At 43.2% G+C, this 21,072-nt stretch overlaps 1 protein-coding gene across 2 annotated transcripts in view; it reads right to left on the bottom strand.

Annotated features, from left to right (window-relative positions):
* The window catches only part of NCAPH2 (non-SMC condensin II complex subunit H2), a 90,997-nt gene that overhangs the window by 61,556 nt on the left and 8,369 nt on the right, over window positions 1–21,072 (bottom strand). Inside the window, exons 1-4 of one of the 2 annotated variants that reach the window (XM_075857600.1) lie at window positions 12,847–13,456; window positions 11,772–11,894; window positions 10,123–10,224; window positions 5,977–6,032 (exon numbers count right to left, since the gene is read on the bottom strand). In XM_075857600.1, the coding sequence (XP_075713715.1) occupies window positions 5,977–6,032; window positions 10,123–10,224; window positions 11,772–11,882 (269 nt within the window). In that variant the 5' untranslated portion in view covers window positions 11,883–11,894; window positions 12,847–13,456. Of the gene's footprint in view, window positions 1–5,976; window positions 6,033–10,122; window positions 10,225–11,771; window positions 11,895–12,846; window positions 13,457–21,072 lie in introns of those variants that run through there. The other variant, XM_075857601.1, reaches the window with a different exon arrangement.

The raw sequence follows: 21,072 nt of genomic DNA, 5'->3' as shown, positions 1-21,072 counted from the left end.
CCCCCCGACACTTTCATAGTTGATTTGTATTATATAATAAAAGGGAATTGATCATTTAAAATAGTTACAAAATTTGAGAATGTACAACATAAATATAGCATTTTGAGCACCCACAGTAAAATATGTTTCATATCCATTCTATTGGTGGACACAGACCGTGAGGGTAGAGTAGCCCCTTCTACAGGAAATACCCCACTTACAGAGCTAATTCAGTCTGTCTGTAAGCCGTAAGAGAAGCAGGAACAAGGTAAGTAATGGTAAGTGAAAACGATAGAGAAGAATCCCTCCAACTAACAATCATGAGAATCTTGAAGAATACAATGGGTGGGAGCTGTGTCCCACAATGAACTGGACCAAAAAAAGATTTTACAGCGACCACTCAAAAAAATTATATATATTGTTTTCTCACTGGTTACATTGGGGGGACACGGACCGTGGGATGTCCTAAAGCAGTCCCCAGAATAGAAAGAAGGAGATGGTAACCTACTCCACAGATGATAGCAAGAGAAGCGCCTGTAGAAGCAAAAAGGTGTGCACCCGATAGAACGTTGACAAAAATGTGCAAGAAAGACCATGTAGCCACCTTGCACACATAAAAAAACATAAGCCCGATTGCACACAGACTAGGAAGCTTCAACCACCCTAGTAGAGCAAGCCGTACTCCGAAAACCAGGTTCTGAGTAAGGAGCCCTCTAAGGGGCCATTCACATATGTCTGTTGTCCCTGTCAGTTTCCCTCCCGCGTGTTGCAGAAAACCCGGAAGGGAACTAATGCTAGAACGAATCCTATAGCTTTCTATGGGATCTCTTCAGGAATATAAGTTGTGCCGCTGTTTGGCACCAGACCTGTGCAGGAGCCGAATCCAAACACGCTGCCTGCAGCGCTTGTGCGTCCAGCTCCCTGGGAGGTCCGGCACTGTATACTATTTAATGTATTATTCGCAAGTTCAAGCCGGGTGCTATAGGATCCAGCTGCCGGCAGTACCCGGCGTGGGAATCCCCAGCCAGATAATTGCCGACACTCCGGTCGGGGAGCAGGAGCGGAATTTATGCCCCACCTGTAGATAGTGCCACCCCACCTGTAGAGAGCACCACTGTAGCTCCCCCTGGGAGCGGAATCCACGGCCAGAGCTGTATTTGCAGACTAACATTTCAGTTAGGCTGTCCTGCATATAGCAATGATAGGAGATGAAGCACGAGAACCAGACGAGAAGAATTAAGAGATGCCTCACACAAGTACTTGGATGCGTTTGACGGGTGACTGGAAAGAACACCGCAAGAGACTTTTCCCACTTGGAAGAGACACCTTTCTGAAAGGGGATACATCACATCCAACCAGCCAGAATGAATAAACTTCCTGTCTGGGTGTTTCCATTTCTTAGAATCTACGCACTCAAGTTCGGAATGGACAGGAAAGCCTTCCTGGGACTTTTCAGGTTGAAGGAAGGAAACCAAAATCAGGTGAAGGAACCGCGTCCGTGACATGCAAGGAGTCACGGAACTGCCTTAATCAAAGCATCAACAGAAGGGGACAGTTTGGGGGACTTCTTGTCAGCAAAGTCTGAGTCAGAAAGTTCCCCTTCTGACAAGGCCCTCCTTGGGACAGGAGGAAGTATTGGACCGCACATCTGGTGAGGGGGGCAGGTAGGGGGTAAAACAGAAGAGGCCGGGGGAAAATGAAGTTAGTTGTGTAGACTTAGCCCGCTTTTAGGGCCACGCAAGGAAGACGTGGACGGAGAGTCCAGAGATGACTGGTCAGAAAGGCAAATCCAAATATCACCAAAATGGACGGTGATATTAGCGAGGCCACCAACGGTCCTACAAAGGAATCGGTCCCAATCCGGGGTGGTCAGATGGCCAGGGAGTCCACTCAGGTACTGAACAGCGAGGCAATTACTCCTCTTTAAAGTGAGCTGGTCATCAGCATTTCACCTATTGAACTCTCTTCACCCGTTGCTGGCCACTGCTGTCAAAAGTGAATTGCCATTATCACCTCTCCTAAACTCCTCCTCCGACCGTAAATAATGGTCAGCAAACATTTTACGCTTTTTATGGTAATAATCCGGCAGTCTCGTTAGTTCCTCTTATGACCGCCCACCGCTGAAAGCTGACCCGCCCTGAATGCCGAAATCTCGTCTGATAGCACGCATGCGCCCGTCATTTATGGTCAGATACCGTTCCCTGCTTCGTCTGGGCCTCAAATCTAGTTACTGCGCATGCGCCACTGCGGTTGTGATTGGGATTTCGTGTGTGCTGGGGGGGGGGGGGGAAGAGAGGAGCGCTCAATCAAAAGTAAGGACGCGGTGTAAACTTGGAGGGGCTTGAGGAATGAAGATATGAGTATTATGCTTATTAGCATATGGCGCAGGAAAACTAAAATATGGAATACTAAAGGTACAGATCCTACTTAGAAGATAATTTCAGGTTACATAAAAATGATTTTTCACCCACTTCCACCAGGTATTGCTGGTTTAATAGGTGAAATGCTGGTGACAGGTTCCCTTTAAGTAAGGGGGTAGTGGCAACCTAATTACTTAGCTCTGCTAGATAAAGTGTCCCTACAGTAAAAACTTTAAGAGACTGAAGGCTTGGGCAGCTATAGTGAGAGAAAAAGGGCCTAGTGCCAGTCCTAACCAGTTCCTGGAGTATTTGCACTGCCCTAGAGGCAAAGGCAGCAAGACAGTCAGGAGGTCCTGTGTCCCATGCAACGTCTAGCCGTCTGAAGGAGAAAGAGCGGGGAAAATAGGCCAGGCTCCCCAAAACACTGCCAGCTCTCATGTGTCCTTCAGACGGCTAAGAGAAGTTGATTTCCCATAAGGAGATAGGGAAAGGCACGCTGGAGCGTAATTGGACAAGAAAAAGGCCCACACTCCTGCCTGAGAAAGACATTACCCTGTCCGCAAGACAGCTCTGTCTGCTACAGCCGGCAGAAAAATGGCACCCACCCAAAGGAAAAAGTAAAGTGGTGCCACCCACTACAGCCCGGTTAAAGATGGCACCCATTAAAGTGCTAAGGGCATGGAAACCCGAAAATCAGCAGGCCAAAGTCAAGCGGGCGCCACGCCGCGACTATGTAAACAAGTCTGCCTCCCATATTTGAGGGGGGTGTATCACTCCCCTTCTTTCATCTCCCAGATGGTGGACCAGCAGGAGAATTCTTGGTATGAGCTGTTGCCACTGAGGCCTTACACTAACAGTCTGTCTCCCCCAATGTAGCAAATGAGAAAATGAAATTAATACATTCATATATTTTTTGATTTATAAATATAAAATAGTCAGCATTTAGAAATGTTCCTCTGTCAATTAAGATCTCATTCACACTAGCGTGTTTAGGTCAGTATTTTTCATCAGTATCTGTTAGCCATTACAAGGAGTAGATCCTACACAGAAAACCTGAAACGCAAAGATTAGGTGGATGTTGCGGTCCAGACATCAAGCAGTACAATAGAGCAGTCATCAGTCATAAAACGACCAACCGTCTCATGGGATTACTCGTTGAAAAGTTACAATGTTAGGGCATGTTCGCACGGTTCTCACAAAAAATTACGTGTAAACATGTCAAATACACTAGTGCTTCTTGTGAAGAGCTTTTTAAAACACAGGCTTTTTTTCCGTGTTATCCACAGGTTTTGGTTTTTTTTTTAATACTTTTTTTCCGTGCTTTTTGTCGCACAATTAGGACTCCCATTGACTATGGGAACATTTGGCGCGTTTTCGGTGCGCTTTACGCAAAGTATTGACCTGACGCGCTTTTTTTTTTTTTTTTTTTTTTAAATATGGTGTCAAAAAAACACATGCACTTTCCCAATGATTTGAATGAGTAGCTTAATAGAGCATTTTGTGATGCGTATTTTGACGTGTAAAACGCACCAAAAGACATGTCAAATACACAGTGTGAACTGGGCTTTACATGTAGTGCAAAATACAGATGAACAGTCATTCAAAGGCTGGGATTTCACAGGGCTTTTTTTTCATTGCGTTTTTAAAGTAGTTGTGAAATAGCGCCATGCGGCTGTTTGAGGCCAGGCACATGATCTTAATGTGCTTGACCTATAAAACACCGTGACCATTAGCCGCATTTCAAAACTGCGGCAATTTGTGGCAAAATGCATTTTCACAACAATCGCTGCAAAACTGCAATAAAAACACTATCAAAACGCCCTGTGGAATTTCAGCCTCACACCCACCATTTATGAGGGGGGGGGGGGGGGGCTGCTAAGTATTAGATCTGTACACAGATCGGCTTCTATAAAAGAGGTGCTAGTTTATGATACAACCCTGAATAATTCTGATACTATATTCCCTTGACGGCTTGTTCACACCAGATATACCCTTCCGTTCAAGGGTTCCGTTAGACCTTTCTGTTAGGGGAACCCATGAACGGAAAGGCAAACAGAAACCATTGCTTCCATTTGCATTACCAATGATTTCAATGGTAATGCTTCCTTTGCAAATGGCTTCTGTTCGTTTCCGTTCTATCGGAATCCATGAACAGAACCAGACACTGATGTGAACAGGCCTAAGACAAAAAAGTAGGGCAACTTTGTAAATAAATTGTATTGCTTGTGTACCGATTTTAACTCCTTCTCCCTGCTTGCATTCTGGGCCCTAATGACCAAGCCATTTTTTACGTTTTCCGTCGTCACATTCCAAGAGCTATAACTTTTTTATTTTTGCGTCTACATAGCTGTATACGGTCTTGTTTTTTTACGGGACAAGTTGTATTTTTTAATAGCACCATTTTGGCGTACATATAATTTATTGATTAACTTTTATTAACTTTTTTTGGGGGGGTAAAAGAAAACCTGAAATTTCGCCCCTCTTTTTTGCGTCCTAAATCGACGCCGTTTACCGTGTGATATAAATAACACAATAACTTTATTCAGCGGGTTGTTACGATTGCAACGATACCAAATTTGTATAAATTTTGTATGTTTTACTACTTTTACACAGTAAAAACATTTTTTATTTTTTTTAATTATTTGTTTTTGCGTCTCCATATTTGAAGAGCCGTAACTTTTTTTATTGTTCCGCCGATGCAGTTGTATGAGGGCTTTTTTTTTGCGGGACGACTTGTAGTTTCTATTGATACCATTTTGGAGTAGATGCGACTTTTTGATCACTTTTTTTTTTAAAGTCAGGATTCACAGAAAACAGCAATTTTTCCATTGTTTTTTTACGGCGTTTACCGTGCGGATTAAATGTAATAGCTTTATAGTCGGGGTCGTTACGGACGCGGCGATACTAAATATGTGTAACTTTTTTCCTTTATTTATTTATTTTTTAATAGTAAAGCAAGTACTTTTTTTATTAACTTTATTGAACTAGTCCTACTAGGGGACTTTAATATGCGATCATCCGATCGCTTTTAGAATACACTGCAATACTTTTGTATTGCAGTGTATTACTGCCTGTCCGTTTAAAACGTACAGGCATCTGCTAGGTCACGCCTCCGGCATAGCCTAGCAGGCATTCACTACAGGCAGACCTGGGGGCCTTTATTAGGCCCATGGCTGCCATCAGAGACACAGACACTCGCCGGGTGTCAGTGGGATGAAAGGGAGCACCCACCCTCTCTCCAAAACCACTCAGATGCGGCGCACAGTATTTAGCGCCGCATCTGAGGGGTTAAACGGGTGAGATCGATACTAATATCGATCTCACACGTTCAAGTAGGGAAGCCCCCAGCCACCTCTGGCAGCTGAGTGCAGGGAGATTTAACGGCTCCCTGCTCTGTTTATTTATCCTGATGCAGCGCCGTGAAACTGCTATTGCGTCAGAATAAAGCCCAGTAATGTCCGCCGTGAAAAGGCTAATCGGCGGTCATTAAGGGGTTAAATAACAGCTTCCCCCAGAGGGTCATTTTTTAGTTTTTACGGTGCACATACCCTTTAATTACATAACGTAACCAATGAAATATACATGCTATATTGCTGTCAAATAGTGGTTAGTTTAATGTGAAAACTATGATACATACTTCTTATTGGATATAAAATCCAAGGCTTGATACACCAAAGAGTAAAGATATTCCACCTGTATACAGAAAATAGAAATCAATTAAAACAAATCTGGTTATGGAAACATGAACTCATCCATCTATACTTGATTGTAAAATATGTTGGGCGATTATGTACAGTATATTTTCTTTTCAGGACTCCTATTTGCTTAATCTAGCTAAAGCAGTATAAAAGGGAACCGGTCATCTACATTATGCTGCCCTGCAGAGTCACGAATGTTTATGAGCTGCCATTCCCTCTGCTGATTGACAGATTTCTCCCTCGTGACTTTCTCTGGTGCCGCTGGCCAAGCTCTACATGCAAGTTCCCAAAAATACTTCCCTCAGCAAGGGCCCCCTTATTTCCATGTATATAGTATTTGTTAGTACGCCAAGTTAAAATTTTACATTTAACCACTTAACTTCTTAACGACCGGCGTATAGCCTTTTTACGTCGGCCGTTCAGGATAGTACTTCTGAAGTGCAGCCTTTTCACGTTGGCACTTCAGAAGAACTTTTCCCGCATCGCTATTGCCAACAGCCTCGGGCTTCAGGGCAACGATCAGAGACCACTGACAGTGGTCTCCGATCATATTTAACCCCTCAGATGCGGCGCTCAATAGCGAGCGCCGCATCTGAGTGATTTTAGAGGGAGGGAGCTCCCTCTCACCCCACTGGCACTCCGCGTGCATATGGTTTCTATGGCAGCCTGGAGGCCTTACAAAGGCCCCCAAGTCTGCCTTTAATGATTGCCTCAATACTTATTGCCCAGATTCTTCAGTTTTTAGAACTATCCCACATGTGGCCCTAGTGTGGTAATGGACTGAAGCAGCGGCCTCAGAAGCAGAGGAGCACATAGAGGATTATGAGGCCTCCTTTTTATTAGATTATATTTTAGGCACCATGTCTGGTTTGAAGGGCTCTTCTGGTGCCAAAACAGTGGAAACCCCCAAAAGTGACCCCATTTCGCAAACTACACCCCTCAAGGAATTTATCGAGGGGTATAGTGAGAATTTAGACAATATGGTTTTTTTGCTGCATTTTGTGGAATTAGGCTGTGAAATTGAAAATCAAATTTTTCCGATAAAAGTTACAAAATTAACATTTTTACAAAGGAATACAGGAGAAAAAACACCCCAACATTTGAAAAGAAATTTCTCCCAATTACGGCAATACCCCACATTTGGTCATAAACTGCTGGTTGGACAAACGGCAAGGCTCAGAAAGGCAGGAGCGCTACTTGGAATGTAGATTTTTCTGGATTGGTTTCTGGGGACCATGTCTCATTTGCAGAGTTTTTGAGGTACCATTACAGGGGAAACCCCTTAAACGTGACCCCTTTTTAGAAACTAGACCCCTTGAGGAATTCATTGTAGTTTTCATGGGGTGCATGCGACTTTTCGATGAGCATTTTTTCTATTTTTTTTAAGAGGTGCGGTGACTAAAAAACAGCAATTCTACTATGTTTTTTTTAAAAATAGTAGCTAAACGTTTCACAAACTTCTGACATGTCAGAGACACGAAGCAGTTGAGCGCTCACACACACACATTTAACTCAACTTTAATTCCTTTTTTTTTTACAGCATTCAGCGTGCGCTATAAATGTCACATACACATTCTGCGGGGCGAAACGATTACGGTGATGCCATATGTTTATAGGTTTTTTAGGCTTCTGCACGATAAATTTACTTTTTATAAAAAAATCATTTACTTTTGGTGTTGCCATATTCTAAGAGCCATAACTTTTAAAACATTTCTATCAAGAAAGCCGTGTGCGGGCTTGTTTTATGCGTAACGAACAGTAGTTTTCGATCAGTACCATTTTTAGGCACATGCAACTTTTGATCTCTTTTTATTCCATTTTTTGGAAGGTGAAGTGACCAAAAAAAAATTGTGATTCTGGTGTGGTTTATTATTTTTTTACGCCGTTCACCGTGCGGGAAAAATAACTAAATACTTTGGTAGTTCAGGATGTTACGAATGCAGCGATACCAATTATGTATAGTTTATTTCTATTTTTAATAAAAAAGGGACTGCACAGGGAAAAGGGGGATTTCTACCTTTTTTTTTTACTTTAAAACTTTTATTTTTTAAATTTTTATACAACTTATATTTTTTTTACTTTGTCCCACTAAGAGAATTGAGGGTAGGAAGCCCTGATCGCAATTCTAATACACTGCACTACATGCCTAGTGCAGTGTATTAGAGCTGACAGCAAGCATAGTGGGTCCTGACTTTGTCAGGACCCACTAGGCTTCCGTAGATGGAATAGCCGGAGGCCATTGTTAGGCCTCCGGATGTCGTAGCAACCATCGCCGCCCGCTATCACGTAGCGGGACGTCGATGGTAGTTTAAACCCTAAGAAGCCGCAATCGCTATTGAACGCGGCTTCTATGGGGTTAATCGGCGGGGACACATCGATCGGTCCCCGCTGAAGGAGCTGCGGCAACCGCTGTACAAGACAGCAGCTGTCACAGCTCATAAAAGCTGGGAGAGGGGTGGTGGTGGTTATTCCCATGACTTACTATTAGGTCACGGAACACGAACGCTCTAGTTAGCGTGACCTAATAGTAGGTCATGGAGCGTTAAGGGGATAAGGATTAAAATACCTTCGGTATTAAAGGGGCTAAATTATAAAGGTTTTTAGTTTTCGTTTTCTACTCCCCACGAGCCAGATCTTTTTTATTTTTCCATTGACATACCCGTACTAGGGCTTGTTTATTTAAATTGCACCATTAAATGTACTACATACTAATACTGGGAAACGTTCAAAAGTTATTTTGTGGTGTGGAATGCCTCAGTTTTTTTGGGTTTGGTTTTTATGCCATTCACCACGCAGTAAAAGTGACATGTTAATTTTATTCTGCAGATCACTACGATTAATCACCGTACATGTGACTTTTGATCACCATTTTTTCTAATTATTATTTTTTTTTTGGGGGGGGGGCAAGGTGACCAAAAATAGCAATTCTGGATTTTTATTTTTCTACGGTGTTCACCGCGCAGGTTAACTAGCGTTATATTGTAGAAGTTCAAAACTTTTCCAGCTGTGACAATACCAATTGTTTTTATTGCTTACAGTATTTTACGGAGAAATTGGAAAAGGGGACTTGAACACGTGATACAGGTTTGATCGCTGGTACAATAGACTGCAATACCCATGTATTGAAGTGTATTATACTTTTAGTAGTCTCCTATGGATTAATAGGAGGACTACCATGGCAGACATGGGGGCCTTCAGTAGGCTCCCCCCACTCCTGTCTAAAACGTTTGATGCCCTGGTCGCTATTAACCATGGCATCTTAGCAGATAAACAGCTGGCATCTTTCCGGTCCCAGCTGTAATACACAGTCGACACCTGCTGCTTACGGATCTGGGCCCGCTCCACACAACTCCCCACCCACCATGACATTTTTTGTGGGACGAGTTATATTCTTTAATGGCACCATTTTGTCAGGTGGAATGGAATAAAACAGCAAATCCCTCATTGTTTTAAGGGTTTTGCTTTTATAACATTACCTGTGCGAAAAAAGCAACAAGTTAACTTTATTCTGCGAGTTAGTAGGATTATGGGACTAGCAAATTTACACTTTTTTTTAACAAAATGTTTTTACATTATAAGAGTAGTTAAACGAAAAAAAAAAAGTTAAAATTGTTTTTGTGTAGGCATATTTTGAGACCCATAAGTTATTTTTATTAATCGATAAAGCTGTGTGGGACTTGTTTTTTGCAGGGCGAGCTGTAGGGGTACATACAATTTTTTTTTATGCCATTTTTCTGGGAGACTATCACCAAAACACTGCAATACTGGCAGGTTATTTTATCTTAACGTTTCCCACGCAGAATAAAGAACATTAAATTTGATGCAACCCCTGCAAGGACGTACACGCAAGTCGTGGTGGGTTAAGGGGTCAACATTTGATTACAGAGTGAAGCTTCACTTCTGAAGGCACGAAGATGATTTTCTGTTTTACAAAACTGCATACCACAGGTAGATAGGAGAAAAAAAATAACTAAAATACAGGTTTATACAGATTACAGGTGCTATCAGCCCCTGTAATGTACAGAAAGAACTGCAACTAAACTGTAAATTCTGGCAAACTAAAGAATAGTTCCAGAGGGACTCACCTTTTTACTGTAAATACATGCGGATCCTTGGATGAGGAGAGCAGCTTCCGCAAAGTTCATGGTAGTTTTACCTCCATCAAACGATATGCAGATCTGATCCAACTATAAAAATGAAAGGGAATGAGTAGCCTTAATAGGGTGGTGTGGTGGTGTGGGGGTGTGTGTGTCAAATACTGTAGTTATCGGAGCAGGTTTACAACAGTTTTGAAGTATATAAACAGTTTTATAGATTAGTTATTTTAACCTCTTAACGCCGAAGGACGGATATATCCATCCTCAGCAGCTGCTAGTTCGCGCAGGACGACGGATATATCCGTCCTGTGATGGCGCGGGTACTGAGACTGTACCCACGCGATCAGCGGCAGGAGCACGGCTGTTATACTCAGCCTGGCTCCTGCCAGAATCGAAGTGCGCTCCGATTACGGCAGTTTAACCCATTAAATGCCGCTGTCAATGGTGACAGCGGCATCTAATGTGTTTGACAGAGGGAGGGAGCTCCCTCTGTCACCCCATCGGCGCCCCCGCAAAGAAATTGCGGGTCGCCGTCGGGTTTCCATGGCAGCGGGGGTCTAACAAAGACCCCCCAGGTCTGCCTTCAGCATCTGCCTGTTAGGCGATGCCGGAGGCATGACCTAACAGATTGCCGGTCAGTTTTACACTGACAGGCAATAATGCTTTGGTATACTAAGTATACCAAAGCATTATATATGCGATCGGCAGATCGCATAGTGAAGTCCCCTGGTGGGACTAAAAAAAAAAATGCTAAAAATTACAGTGAAAATCATACGGCTATGTCGACGGAATAAAAAAAAAGTTACGACTCTTGGAATGCGACCGTGAAAAAACAAAAAATAATCCTTGGTCATTAACGTGCAAAATGGCCCGGTCATTAAGGGGTTAAAATCTTGTTAGTTTCTCAATGCCACAGATAAAACTCATAATTGTGGGCAGGGAAAGCATATGATTGCAGTTTCTTTATTTGTACTATCAGTAAAACCCCTTGCGTGTGCTTCATTTGTACCTTCCCCACATCAGTCTTGACCAAGGGTGCAGAACTCCTACAAACTACAGTGAAGAGAACCGTGCTTATGAATGGCCGCCTTGACACTTCCTCACTGGAGTGGTAAACGGGGGAGCAGGGGATCCCCACTCTTCCAATAAGTGGAATTTCCAGAGATGGAACCCCCACCCATCAGCCATGTATGACATATACGGATATACTGTTCAGATTTCTCAGATGGGAATACACATTAAATTTTTCTTCTGGCCAGACATTTCCCCTGCAGACGTAGCAACCATTGAGATTTATAGCCGACCAGGTAACACATGGACGTCTTGAGTTCGCCAGGGCTCTAACTCATAGGGGTGGGGGGGTACTGAGCAGGCGACCCCCTCTATGGACAGGGGTTGTCTTCATGAGTCAACCCCTTTTTAAATGGAAGACGACAGGGAAATTAAGCATTATATGGCAGCCATCAAATGACTGCTACTCCAGGACAGCTAGGACAGAGCAGCTCTTCATTCTGGCTCATAGATAAGACACCCTCTTATAGGGGCACACAGGCAGAGGTTATCTTAGAGATTATAATTATCGGAGAGCAAAACAATCGGTGATAAAGAAAATATTGCTTAAGATGTCATAACTTTACCTCTTCCAAATACTCGCCCAACTGAGCGGCCACATCCACCTCCCAGTTCTTGGTCATATCCCTGATTGGCTGCAGCAGGTGAGTATACCTGGACTCCGCATCCTCCATCATTTATAAATGCACCTAGAAAAGAACCCAATGTACAGTGAAGCAGATTCATGTACATTCCATGCAGGATCAGCTCAGAGAGACAGTCACATTAACACCATACCTCCCAACCGTCCCAGATTCTGGGCGGCCGGGGGTATGTCCCGCTGTCAACTGTCTCTGCGTCCTCAAGGCGCAGATACAGTTGAAACCAGTGCTGAAGCAGGGAACAGTCAGCTCCCTGCTTCAGAATTAGTCCAGAGCGGAGGAGCAGAGGGAGTTCCTCCGCTCAGCCAGGACTATATGGGCACAGCGCTACTTTAAGCGATGTGCTCGGGGAAGCCCTTGACATATATGGACAGCGACTCCAGTGGCGACTGATTGAGCGGAATCCCCGTTGCAAATAATCTGGCAGGGGATTCCGCTCCCAGAGGAAACCCCTGAGGTTACTGTCCATATATGGACATTGATGTCAGAGGATCCTCCTGGAGCAAAATCCCTGGCCAGAGTCGGCAACGGGGATTCCGCTCTAGGAGTAGCCACTGCAGTCACTGTCCATATATGGACAGTGACATCAGGGCTTCCCTCTACGAGCAGAATCCCCGACCTATCTCACTTCTAGAGGGGGTCCAAATGGCACTATCTATATAGGAGCACTATCAACAAGGGCACTGGCACTTTATATGTGGACACTGGCAGTAGGGGCAGCTATGGGGGCATTAGGCTGCATGGGGGAAGCTATGGGGGCATTATGGTTATGGTGCGACCTATGGTTCTTCATCTGTTATGAAACTACAACTGCCAGCATGATGGGAGGCTGCAGCTGTCAGGGACTGATTGGAATTGTAGTCTTACCACAGCTAGGACATATCACGCATGCTTGCACTTTATGTAAAAGCCATGATATAGCGTTAAGTTGATAAATAACTCCACCATTCAGCTCGTTCCAATTTCGTCCCCAGGAAATCAAGCTGTCCGGTAAACTCACCTCAGCGCCGCGTATGTGTAGAATAACGTACAGTGCTATGAGCTGCCCGCACCCCGCTAAACCATAAAACCGCTTTTCTCGGCTTTCCTTTCGGCTTCAGCACGCCATTTTTTGTTTCTCCCGCCTAGCACAGTGCAGACACGCACTTCCTGACTCTTCGAATTCTACCAATCAGCCCAGTACGACTGGGAGTACAAAGATGGGTTCGAGATTAATTTAGGTGTAGCTAGATGGCGCTGACGATCTAGGCGATTTTTTTGTTTTACTTGTACACGTGACACAGGAAGTGCATAGCTCGCCCGGACTGTTGCATAGCCTTGGGACTCGGGCTTACTGCTGATATCCCGAGCAGTCCAAGGTCCCTGAAGTTGGTGAAGAACTGACCACACACGTGCCTGGTCACGCCATGGTTCTGAGTTTGCATCCTTGGCCACTTTACCTACGTCCTATTCATTACTGTGGAGAGTGACCGCTCATACAGACTGTTCTCAGCAGTTGGACCAAACCAATAACAATATTATTTTATATCTAATTGATATCAGTAGTGAATCTGTCAGCAATATTGAGTCCTCAAAACTGTTGATGGGGCTATATGGAGGAGATTGAGGGGTGAGTGTACTACGAGTGCTCCACGTCTGCACCGAGTGACGGCTTCAGCCGTCTCCTGAGTAAACGCTAGGGCCGTCACTCAGAACAGAGTGGCACTTATGACCGCCGTTGCATGACCAACACAACAGGTCTGGTTACACTGCCCTGTCAGCAGTTTTGAGGGCTCAAAATCTGCATGTGCTTGGACTTCACCCCTCTCATTGAAAGGGATGAAATCCGCAGTGAAAATCTGCTGCAGAACTTGACATGCCTCAGATTTTACAATCCGCACCGCTAGTAAATTTTATGTGGTAAAATTCTGCAGTATGTGGATGAGATTTGTTGAAATCTCATCTACATGGCTGATGCTGTATTCTGCTGTGGATTTGTCTTTGGTAAACCCATGCTGTGTACAGGGGGCCTAAATCCCTTTTACCATCAAAGGGCCAGTTCAAACTGAGTTTTCTTTACGTGGAAAACGCGCCGAAAATGCCTCCCATCTATTTCAATGGGAGGCGGAGGCGTTTTTTTCGCGAGCGGAAAAAGTGTCTCGCGGGAAAAAGGGACATGCCCTATCTTCGGGCGTTTACGCTTCTGACCTCCCATTGACATCAATGGGAGGCAGAAGAAGCGTATTTCACTATGATTTTTGCCTGTGGCGCTCAATGGCCTCGGGCGAAAAACGCAGCGAAAATTGGTGTGCAGGCAGAGCAAAATCTGCCTCAAAATTCCAAATGGAATTTTGAGGCAGATTTTCCTCCTGCAAAAAACTGTGAACCCAGCCAAAGGGGTTTTCTGTGATATTTGATTGATGTCCTATTGACAGATGGAAAGGTATCATCCAGTTGTCAATTTAGTGCAACATTTTCAGGAGGGATGGCACCCTGTGCTGCAAATACCTCTGCTGTTCCTCCTGGAAATGTTCATTACCATTCCCCTTTTCATTAGCGTGTGTCCCTACATAGTCCGGTACAGTCAGCACTGATTGGACAATGTCACGCTGCATGGGGACACATCCCAATGACAAGGAGGAATAGTAACATTCACTTGTCACTTTATTCATACATTTTTAGGAGAAGGAACAACACGATGCAAAGTTCTAAGAAAGGGTGCTCAAGAATTTTTATTTTATGGGCAATACAAATATTTACTAAAACAGGCATGCCTGCTGACCCAAATGTGTGGTAAAGAGCCTCAACATATCAAGTCTAAAAACCCAAACGTACAGAAATAAACCTGCTAGCTGCCTTTTTGCACAATTAAAATTAGGAGCCATTCCCATCACGTTTGCTATTTTTACAGGGGGCAGTTCAGTTGTGAAGTGGCTTTGAGGTCCTTAGATATTAGAAACCCCGAATAAGTCACCCCATTTTAAAAACTGCACCCCTCAAAGTATTCAAAACAGCATTTAGAAAGTTTCTTAACCCTTTAGACGTTGCGCAGGAATTAAGGCAAAGTAGGGGTGAAATTTACAAAGTTCATTATTTTTTTCCAGAAATTCGTTTTGAATTCATTTTTTTTGTACCACAGAAGGTTTTACCAGAGAAATGCAACTCAATATTTATTGCCCAGGTTCTGCAGTTTTAGGAAATATCCCACATGTGGCCCTAGTGTGCTACTGGACTGAAGCACAGACCTCCGAAGCAAAGGAGCACCTGGTGGATTTTGGGCCTCCTTTTTATTCGAATATATTTTAGGCACCATGTCAGCTTTGAAGAGGTCTTGTGGAACTAAAACAGTGGAAACCCCCCAAAAGTGACCCCATTTGGGAAACTGCACCCCTCGAGGAATTTATTTAGGGGTGTAGCAAGCATTTTGACTCGCCAGTTTTTTTGCAAAAATTTTTGGAACTAGGCCATGAAAATGAAAATCTACATTTTTTCAAATAAAATGTAGGTTTAGCAAATTTTTTTTCATTTCCAAAAGAACTATAGTAGAAAAAGCACCACATTTGTAGAGCAATTTCTCCCGAGTAAAGCAATACCCCACATGTGGTCATAAACGGCTGTTTGGACACACAGCAGGGCTTAGAAGGGAAAGAGCGCCATTTGGCTTTTGGAGTTCACATTTAGCAGGAATGGTTTGCGGAGGCCATGTCACATTTACAAAGCCCCTGAGGGTACAAAACAGTGGAAACTCCACACAAGTGACCCCATTTTGGAAACTGCACCCATTGAGAAAATTATCTAGGGGTATAGTGAGCGTTTTGACCCCACAGGTTTTTTGCAGAAATTATTGGAAGTAGGCCCTAAAAATAAAAATCTACATTTTTTTCAAAGAAAATGTAGGTTTAGCTAATTTTTTCTCATTTCCACAAGGACTAAAGGAGAAAAAGCACTGCAAAATTTGTAAAGCAATTTCACCCGAGTAAAACAATACCCCACATGTGGTAATAAACAGCTATTTGGACACACGGCAGGGCTTAGAAGGGGGAGAGCGCTATTTGGCTTTTGGAGATCACATTTAGCAGGAATGGTTTGCGGAGGCCATGTCGCATTTGCAAAGCCCCTGAGGGGACAAAACAATGAAAACACCCAAAAAGTTACTCTATTTAGGAACTACACCCCTTGAGGAATTCATCTAGGGGTGTTGTAAGCATTTTGACCCCATAGATGTTTCATAGAATTTATTAGAATTTGGCAGTGAAAATAAAAACAATCCTTTTTCTTCAATAAGCCGTAGTTTTAACGCACAATTTTTCATTTTCTGAACAAATAAAGGAGAAAAAGAACCCAACGTTTGTAAAGCAATTTCTCCCGAGTACGGCAATACCCCATATGTGGTCATAAACTGCTGTTTGGGCACACGACAGGGCTCAGAAGGGAAGGAACACCATTTGGAGTGCAGATTTTGCTGGATTGGTTTCTGGGCGCCTGTGGGACCAAAACAGTGGAAACCCCCCAGAAGTGACCCCATTTTGGAAACTACACTCCTAGGTAAAAGCATTGAGGGGTGTAGTGAGCATGTTAACCCTGGGGGTGTTTTGTAGAAATTAGTGTGCACTCGATGTTGCAGAGTGAAAATGGTATGTTCTCCATAGATATGCCAATATGTGGTGCCCGGCTTGTGCCAACATAACAAGACAGCTCTCTAATTATTATGTGGTGTTTCCCGGTTTTAGAAACACCCTATATGTGGCCCTAATCTTTTGCCTGGACATTCGACCAGGCTCAGGAGTGAAAGAGTAACATGTAAAATTGAGACCTAATTTGGCGATTTACAAAGTATTGGTTCACAATTGCAGAGGCTCAGGACCTGAGAAGTGACCCCATTTGGAAACTACACCCTTCAAGGCATTTATTAAGGGGTGTAGTGAGCATTTTCACCCCACAGGTCTTTAACATAAATGAATGCGCTGCGGATGGTGCAAATTAAAAATTTATATTTTTCCCTAGATATGCCATTTCAGTGGCAAATATGTCATGCCCAGCTTATGCCACTGGAGACACACACCCCAAAAATTGTTAAAAGGGTTCTCCCGGGTATGACGATGCCATTTATGTGGAAGTAAACTGCTGTTTGGGCATGCTATAGGGTTCAGAGCGGAGGGAGCGCCATTTGGCTTTTGGAGAGATGATTTTGCTTGGTAGTAGATTTGAGTATTGCTGGTGTTTCCATTTATAATGTGGGGGTACATGTAAGCTGGGCAGAGTACATCAGGGGCGTAGTCAGGTGGTATAATGGGTAAAAAAACAATAAAATGATCCATATGTGTGTGTTACGCTGTGAAGCAATCCTTTCTGCACAGGCCGGTGTCGCACTGATATATGGCGTCCTTTCTTATCCCCCTTTTGGTCCACACTCCGCACCTTTGCAGTTTGGGGAATTTTGCTGGGAAAGTGTTGTCCTGGTATAATACGGGCACTGTCGCTTCCAGCGGATATGTTTGGGCCCTCCCCTTCCTGGTTCCCTAATTTTAGGTCCTTGATAAATCGCCTCTTGAAACAGAAGAAATGTTCCCCTCAGGCCGGCACAACTGCATATTTTTATTTCCTGACTTATTGGAGCCATAACTAATTTTATTTTTTCATAGACGTAGTGGTATAAGGGCTTTTTTTTGCGGGACAAGCTGTAGTTATTATTGGTACCATTTTGGGGTACATGCGACTTTTTGATCACCATTTATCCTATTTTTTGGGAGGCCAGGTAAACAAAAAAAACGCAATTCTGGCATAGTTTTTTTTATACAGCGTTCACCATGCGTTATAAATTACATGTTAACTTTATTCTGCGGGTCAGTCTGATTCTGGCGATACCTAATTTATAGCACTTTTTTGTTTTACAACTTTTTGCACAATAAAATTACTTTTGTAAAAAGAATGTATTTTTTCTGTCGCTATGTTGTGAGAACCATAACTTTTTAACTTTTTTGTCGACGGAGCTGTATGAGGGCTTGTTTTTTGCGAGACGAGCTATAGTTTTTATAGGTACCATTTTTGGATACGTGCGACATTTTGATAACTTATATTTGTAGGGCAAATTGACCAAAAAACAGAAACTCTGGTATAGTTACGCTTTTCACCGCGTGCAATAAATAATATTGTATTTTGATACCTCAGGTCGTTACGGTCTCGGCGATACCAAATACGTATGGTTTATAATTTTTTTTCAATAATAAAGGACTTGATAAGAGAAAAAGGGCGATTGTGTTTTATTTTATTACTTTAAACTTTTATTGTTTTCAAACTTTTATTTTTTTCACTTTTTTTTACACTTTTTTTCAAGTCCCACTAGGGGACTTGAAAGTCCAACTGGCTGATGTTTTTTTTCTAATACATTGCACTACCTACGTAGTGCAATGTATTAGATCTGTCAGTTATTCACTGACAGCAAGCCGATAAGGCTTCGCCTCCCGGCGGGGCCTAATCGACTTCCGTAATGGCAGAGCAGGAGGCCATTGTGTCTCCTGTTGCTATAGCAGCAGTCGCCAGTCCTGATTGTCTGTCAGGGCTGGCGATCTAAGATGAAGCGATCGCTTTCGATTGCTGCATCGAAGGGGTTAATGGCAAGGATCTGAGCTTCCAACGCTGATGACGCCGGCTCAGCTCCTGAGCCGACACCGTCTTGCCAGCGGCTACAAAAGCCGATCAGGCTCCGCAGCCGGGCGGGTCCTGACCGGCTTCCGTGCTAGGCAGACCGGGAGGCCAGTATTAGGCCTCCGGTTGCCATTGCAGCCACCGGAACCCCGGCAATTTCATTTCATTGCCGTGTGGTATAAATAAACACAATAATTTTATTCAGCGGGTTGTTATGATTGCAACGATACCAAATTCGTATAGATTTTGTATGTTTTACTACTTTTACACAGTTAGGCCCCATTCACACGAACGTAAAAACGGGTCGTAATTACGGCCCATAGACTTCTATTGGCCATGGGTACCTCCCCGTATGCTTACGGGAAGGTGCCCGTGCCGGTGAAAAATATAGAACATGTCCTATTTCAGGCGGCCGTAATTACAGCACGGGCAGTCCCATAGAAGTCTATGGGGCTCCCGTAATTACGCGTAATTTATAACGCATGGTGAACGCTGTATAAAAAAAAATAAAACTCTATGCCAGAATTTAAGTTTCTTGGTCACGTTGCCCTCCAAAAAAATAGGATAAAAAGTGAACAAAAAGTCGCATGTACCCTAAAATGGTACCAATAATAACTACAGCTCGTCTCGCAAAAAAACAGCCCTCATACCACTACATCTATGAAAATTTTTTTTATTAGTTAAGGCTCCAATAAGTCAGTAAATAAAAATATGCAGTTGTGCAGGACCAAAGGGAACATTTCTTCTGTTTCAAAAGGCGATTTATCAAGGCTTTAAAATTAGGGAACTAGGGAGGGTAGGACAAACATATCTGTTGGAAGCGAGGGTGCCCGTATTATACCAGGACAACATGTTCCCTGCAAAATTCCCCAAACTGCAAAGGTGCAAAGTGCAAAAGTGGGATAAGTAACGACACCATTTATCAGTGTGACACTGGCCTGTGCAGAAAGGATTGCTTCACAGCGTAACACATCTATGTATACTACCTGATAATGCCCCCGATGTACTCTGCCCATCTTACATGTACCCCCACATTATAAATGGAAACACCAGCAATACTCAAACAAAATACCAAGCAAAATCCACGCTCCAAAAACCAAATGGCACTCCCTCCCTTCTGAGCCCTACAATGTGCCCAAACAGCTGTTTACTTCCACATATATGGTATCGCCATACCAGGGAGAACCCTTTTAACAATTTTGGGGTGTATATCTCCAGTGACACAAGCTGGGCACGACATATTCGCCACTGAAATGGCATATCTAGGGAAAATTTAAATTTTTACTTTGCACCATCCGCAGCGCATTCCTTTATGGAAAAGACCTATGGGGTGGAAATGCTCAGTACACCCCTTAATAAATGCCACTTCTCAGGGGTTTCTTTTATTACTTCACATCAGAGCCTCTGCAATTGTGAACCAATACTTTATAAATCGCCAAATTAGGCCTTAATTTTGCATGGTACTCTTTCACTCCTGCGCCCTGTCGAATGTCCAGGCAAAAGATTATGGCCACATGTAGGGTGTTTCTAAAACCGTGAAACACCGCATAATAATTAGAGAGCTGTCTTTTCACGGTGGCACAAGCTGGGCACCACCTATTGGCATATCTATGGAAAAATTCCCATTTTCACTCTGCAACAGCGAGTTCCATTTCTGGAAAACACTTGCGAGGTTAACATGCTCACTACACCCCTAGGTGTATACCTTGAGGGGTGTAGTTTCCAAAATGTGGTCACTTCTGGGGGGTTTCCACTGTTTTGGTCCCACAGGGGGCTTTGCAAATGCGATATAGCGCCCTGAAATCAATCTAGCAAAATCTGCACTCCAAAAGCCAAATGGCGCTCCTTCCCTTCTGATCTCTGTGTGCCCAAACAGCAGTTTATGACCACATAGGGGGTATTGCCGTACTCGGGAAAAATTGCTTTACAAATGTTAGGGTGCTTTTTCTCTTTTATTTGTTCATAAAATGTAAAATTTTGAGCTAAAGCTACGTGGTATTGGAAAAAAAAAATATTTTTTATTTTCACTTGCCCAATTCTAATAAAATCTATAAAACACCTGTGAGGTCAAAATGCTCACTACACCCCTAGATGAATTCTGAAAGGGGCATAGTTTCGTAAATGGAGTCAGTTTTGGGTTTCCACTGTACTGGTACCTTAGGGCATTTGCAAAAGCGACATGGTGCCAAGAAACCAATCCAGCTAAATCTGTACTCCAAAAGCCAAATGGTGCTCCTTCTCTTCTGAGCCCTACTGTGTGCCCAAACAGCAGTTTATGACCAATTAGGGGGTATTGCTGTACTCGGGAGAAGTTGCTTTACAAATGTTGGTGGGATTTTTCTTCTTTATTCCTTGTGGACATGCTTTTTTTTTTAGCTAAAACGACATATTTTTGGAAAAAAAATTAACTGTAATTTTCATATCCAAATTCTAATAAAATCTATGAGACACCTGTGGGGTCAAAATGCTCACTATACCCCTAGATGAATTCCTTGAGTGGTGTAGTTTCCAAAATGTTGTCTTTTGTGGGGTGTTTCCTTTGTTTTGGCATCACAAGACCTCTTCAAACCTGACATGGTGTCTGAAATATATTCTAATAAAA

The sequence above is a fragment of the Rhinoderma darwinii genome, chromosome 3 (assembly GCF_050947455.1).
Source record: "Rhinoderma darwinii isolate aRhiDar2 chromosome 3, aRhiDar2.hap1, whole genome shotgun sequence".
NCBI lineage: Eukaryota > Metazoa > Chordata > Amphibia > Anura > Rhinodermatidae > Rhinoderma > Rhinoderma darwinii.
Note: the sequence above shows the minus strand (reverse complement) of the source record. Positions and strands in the feature narration are given on the sequence as shown.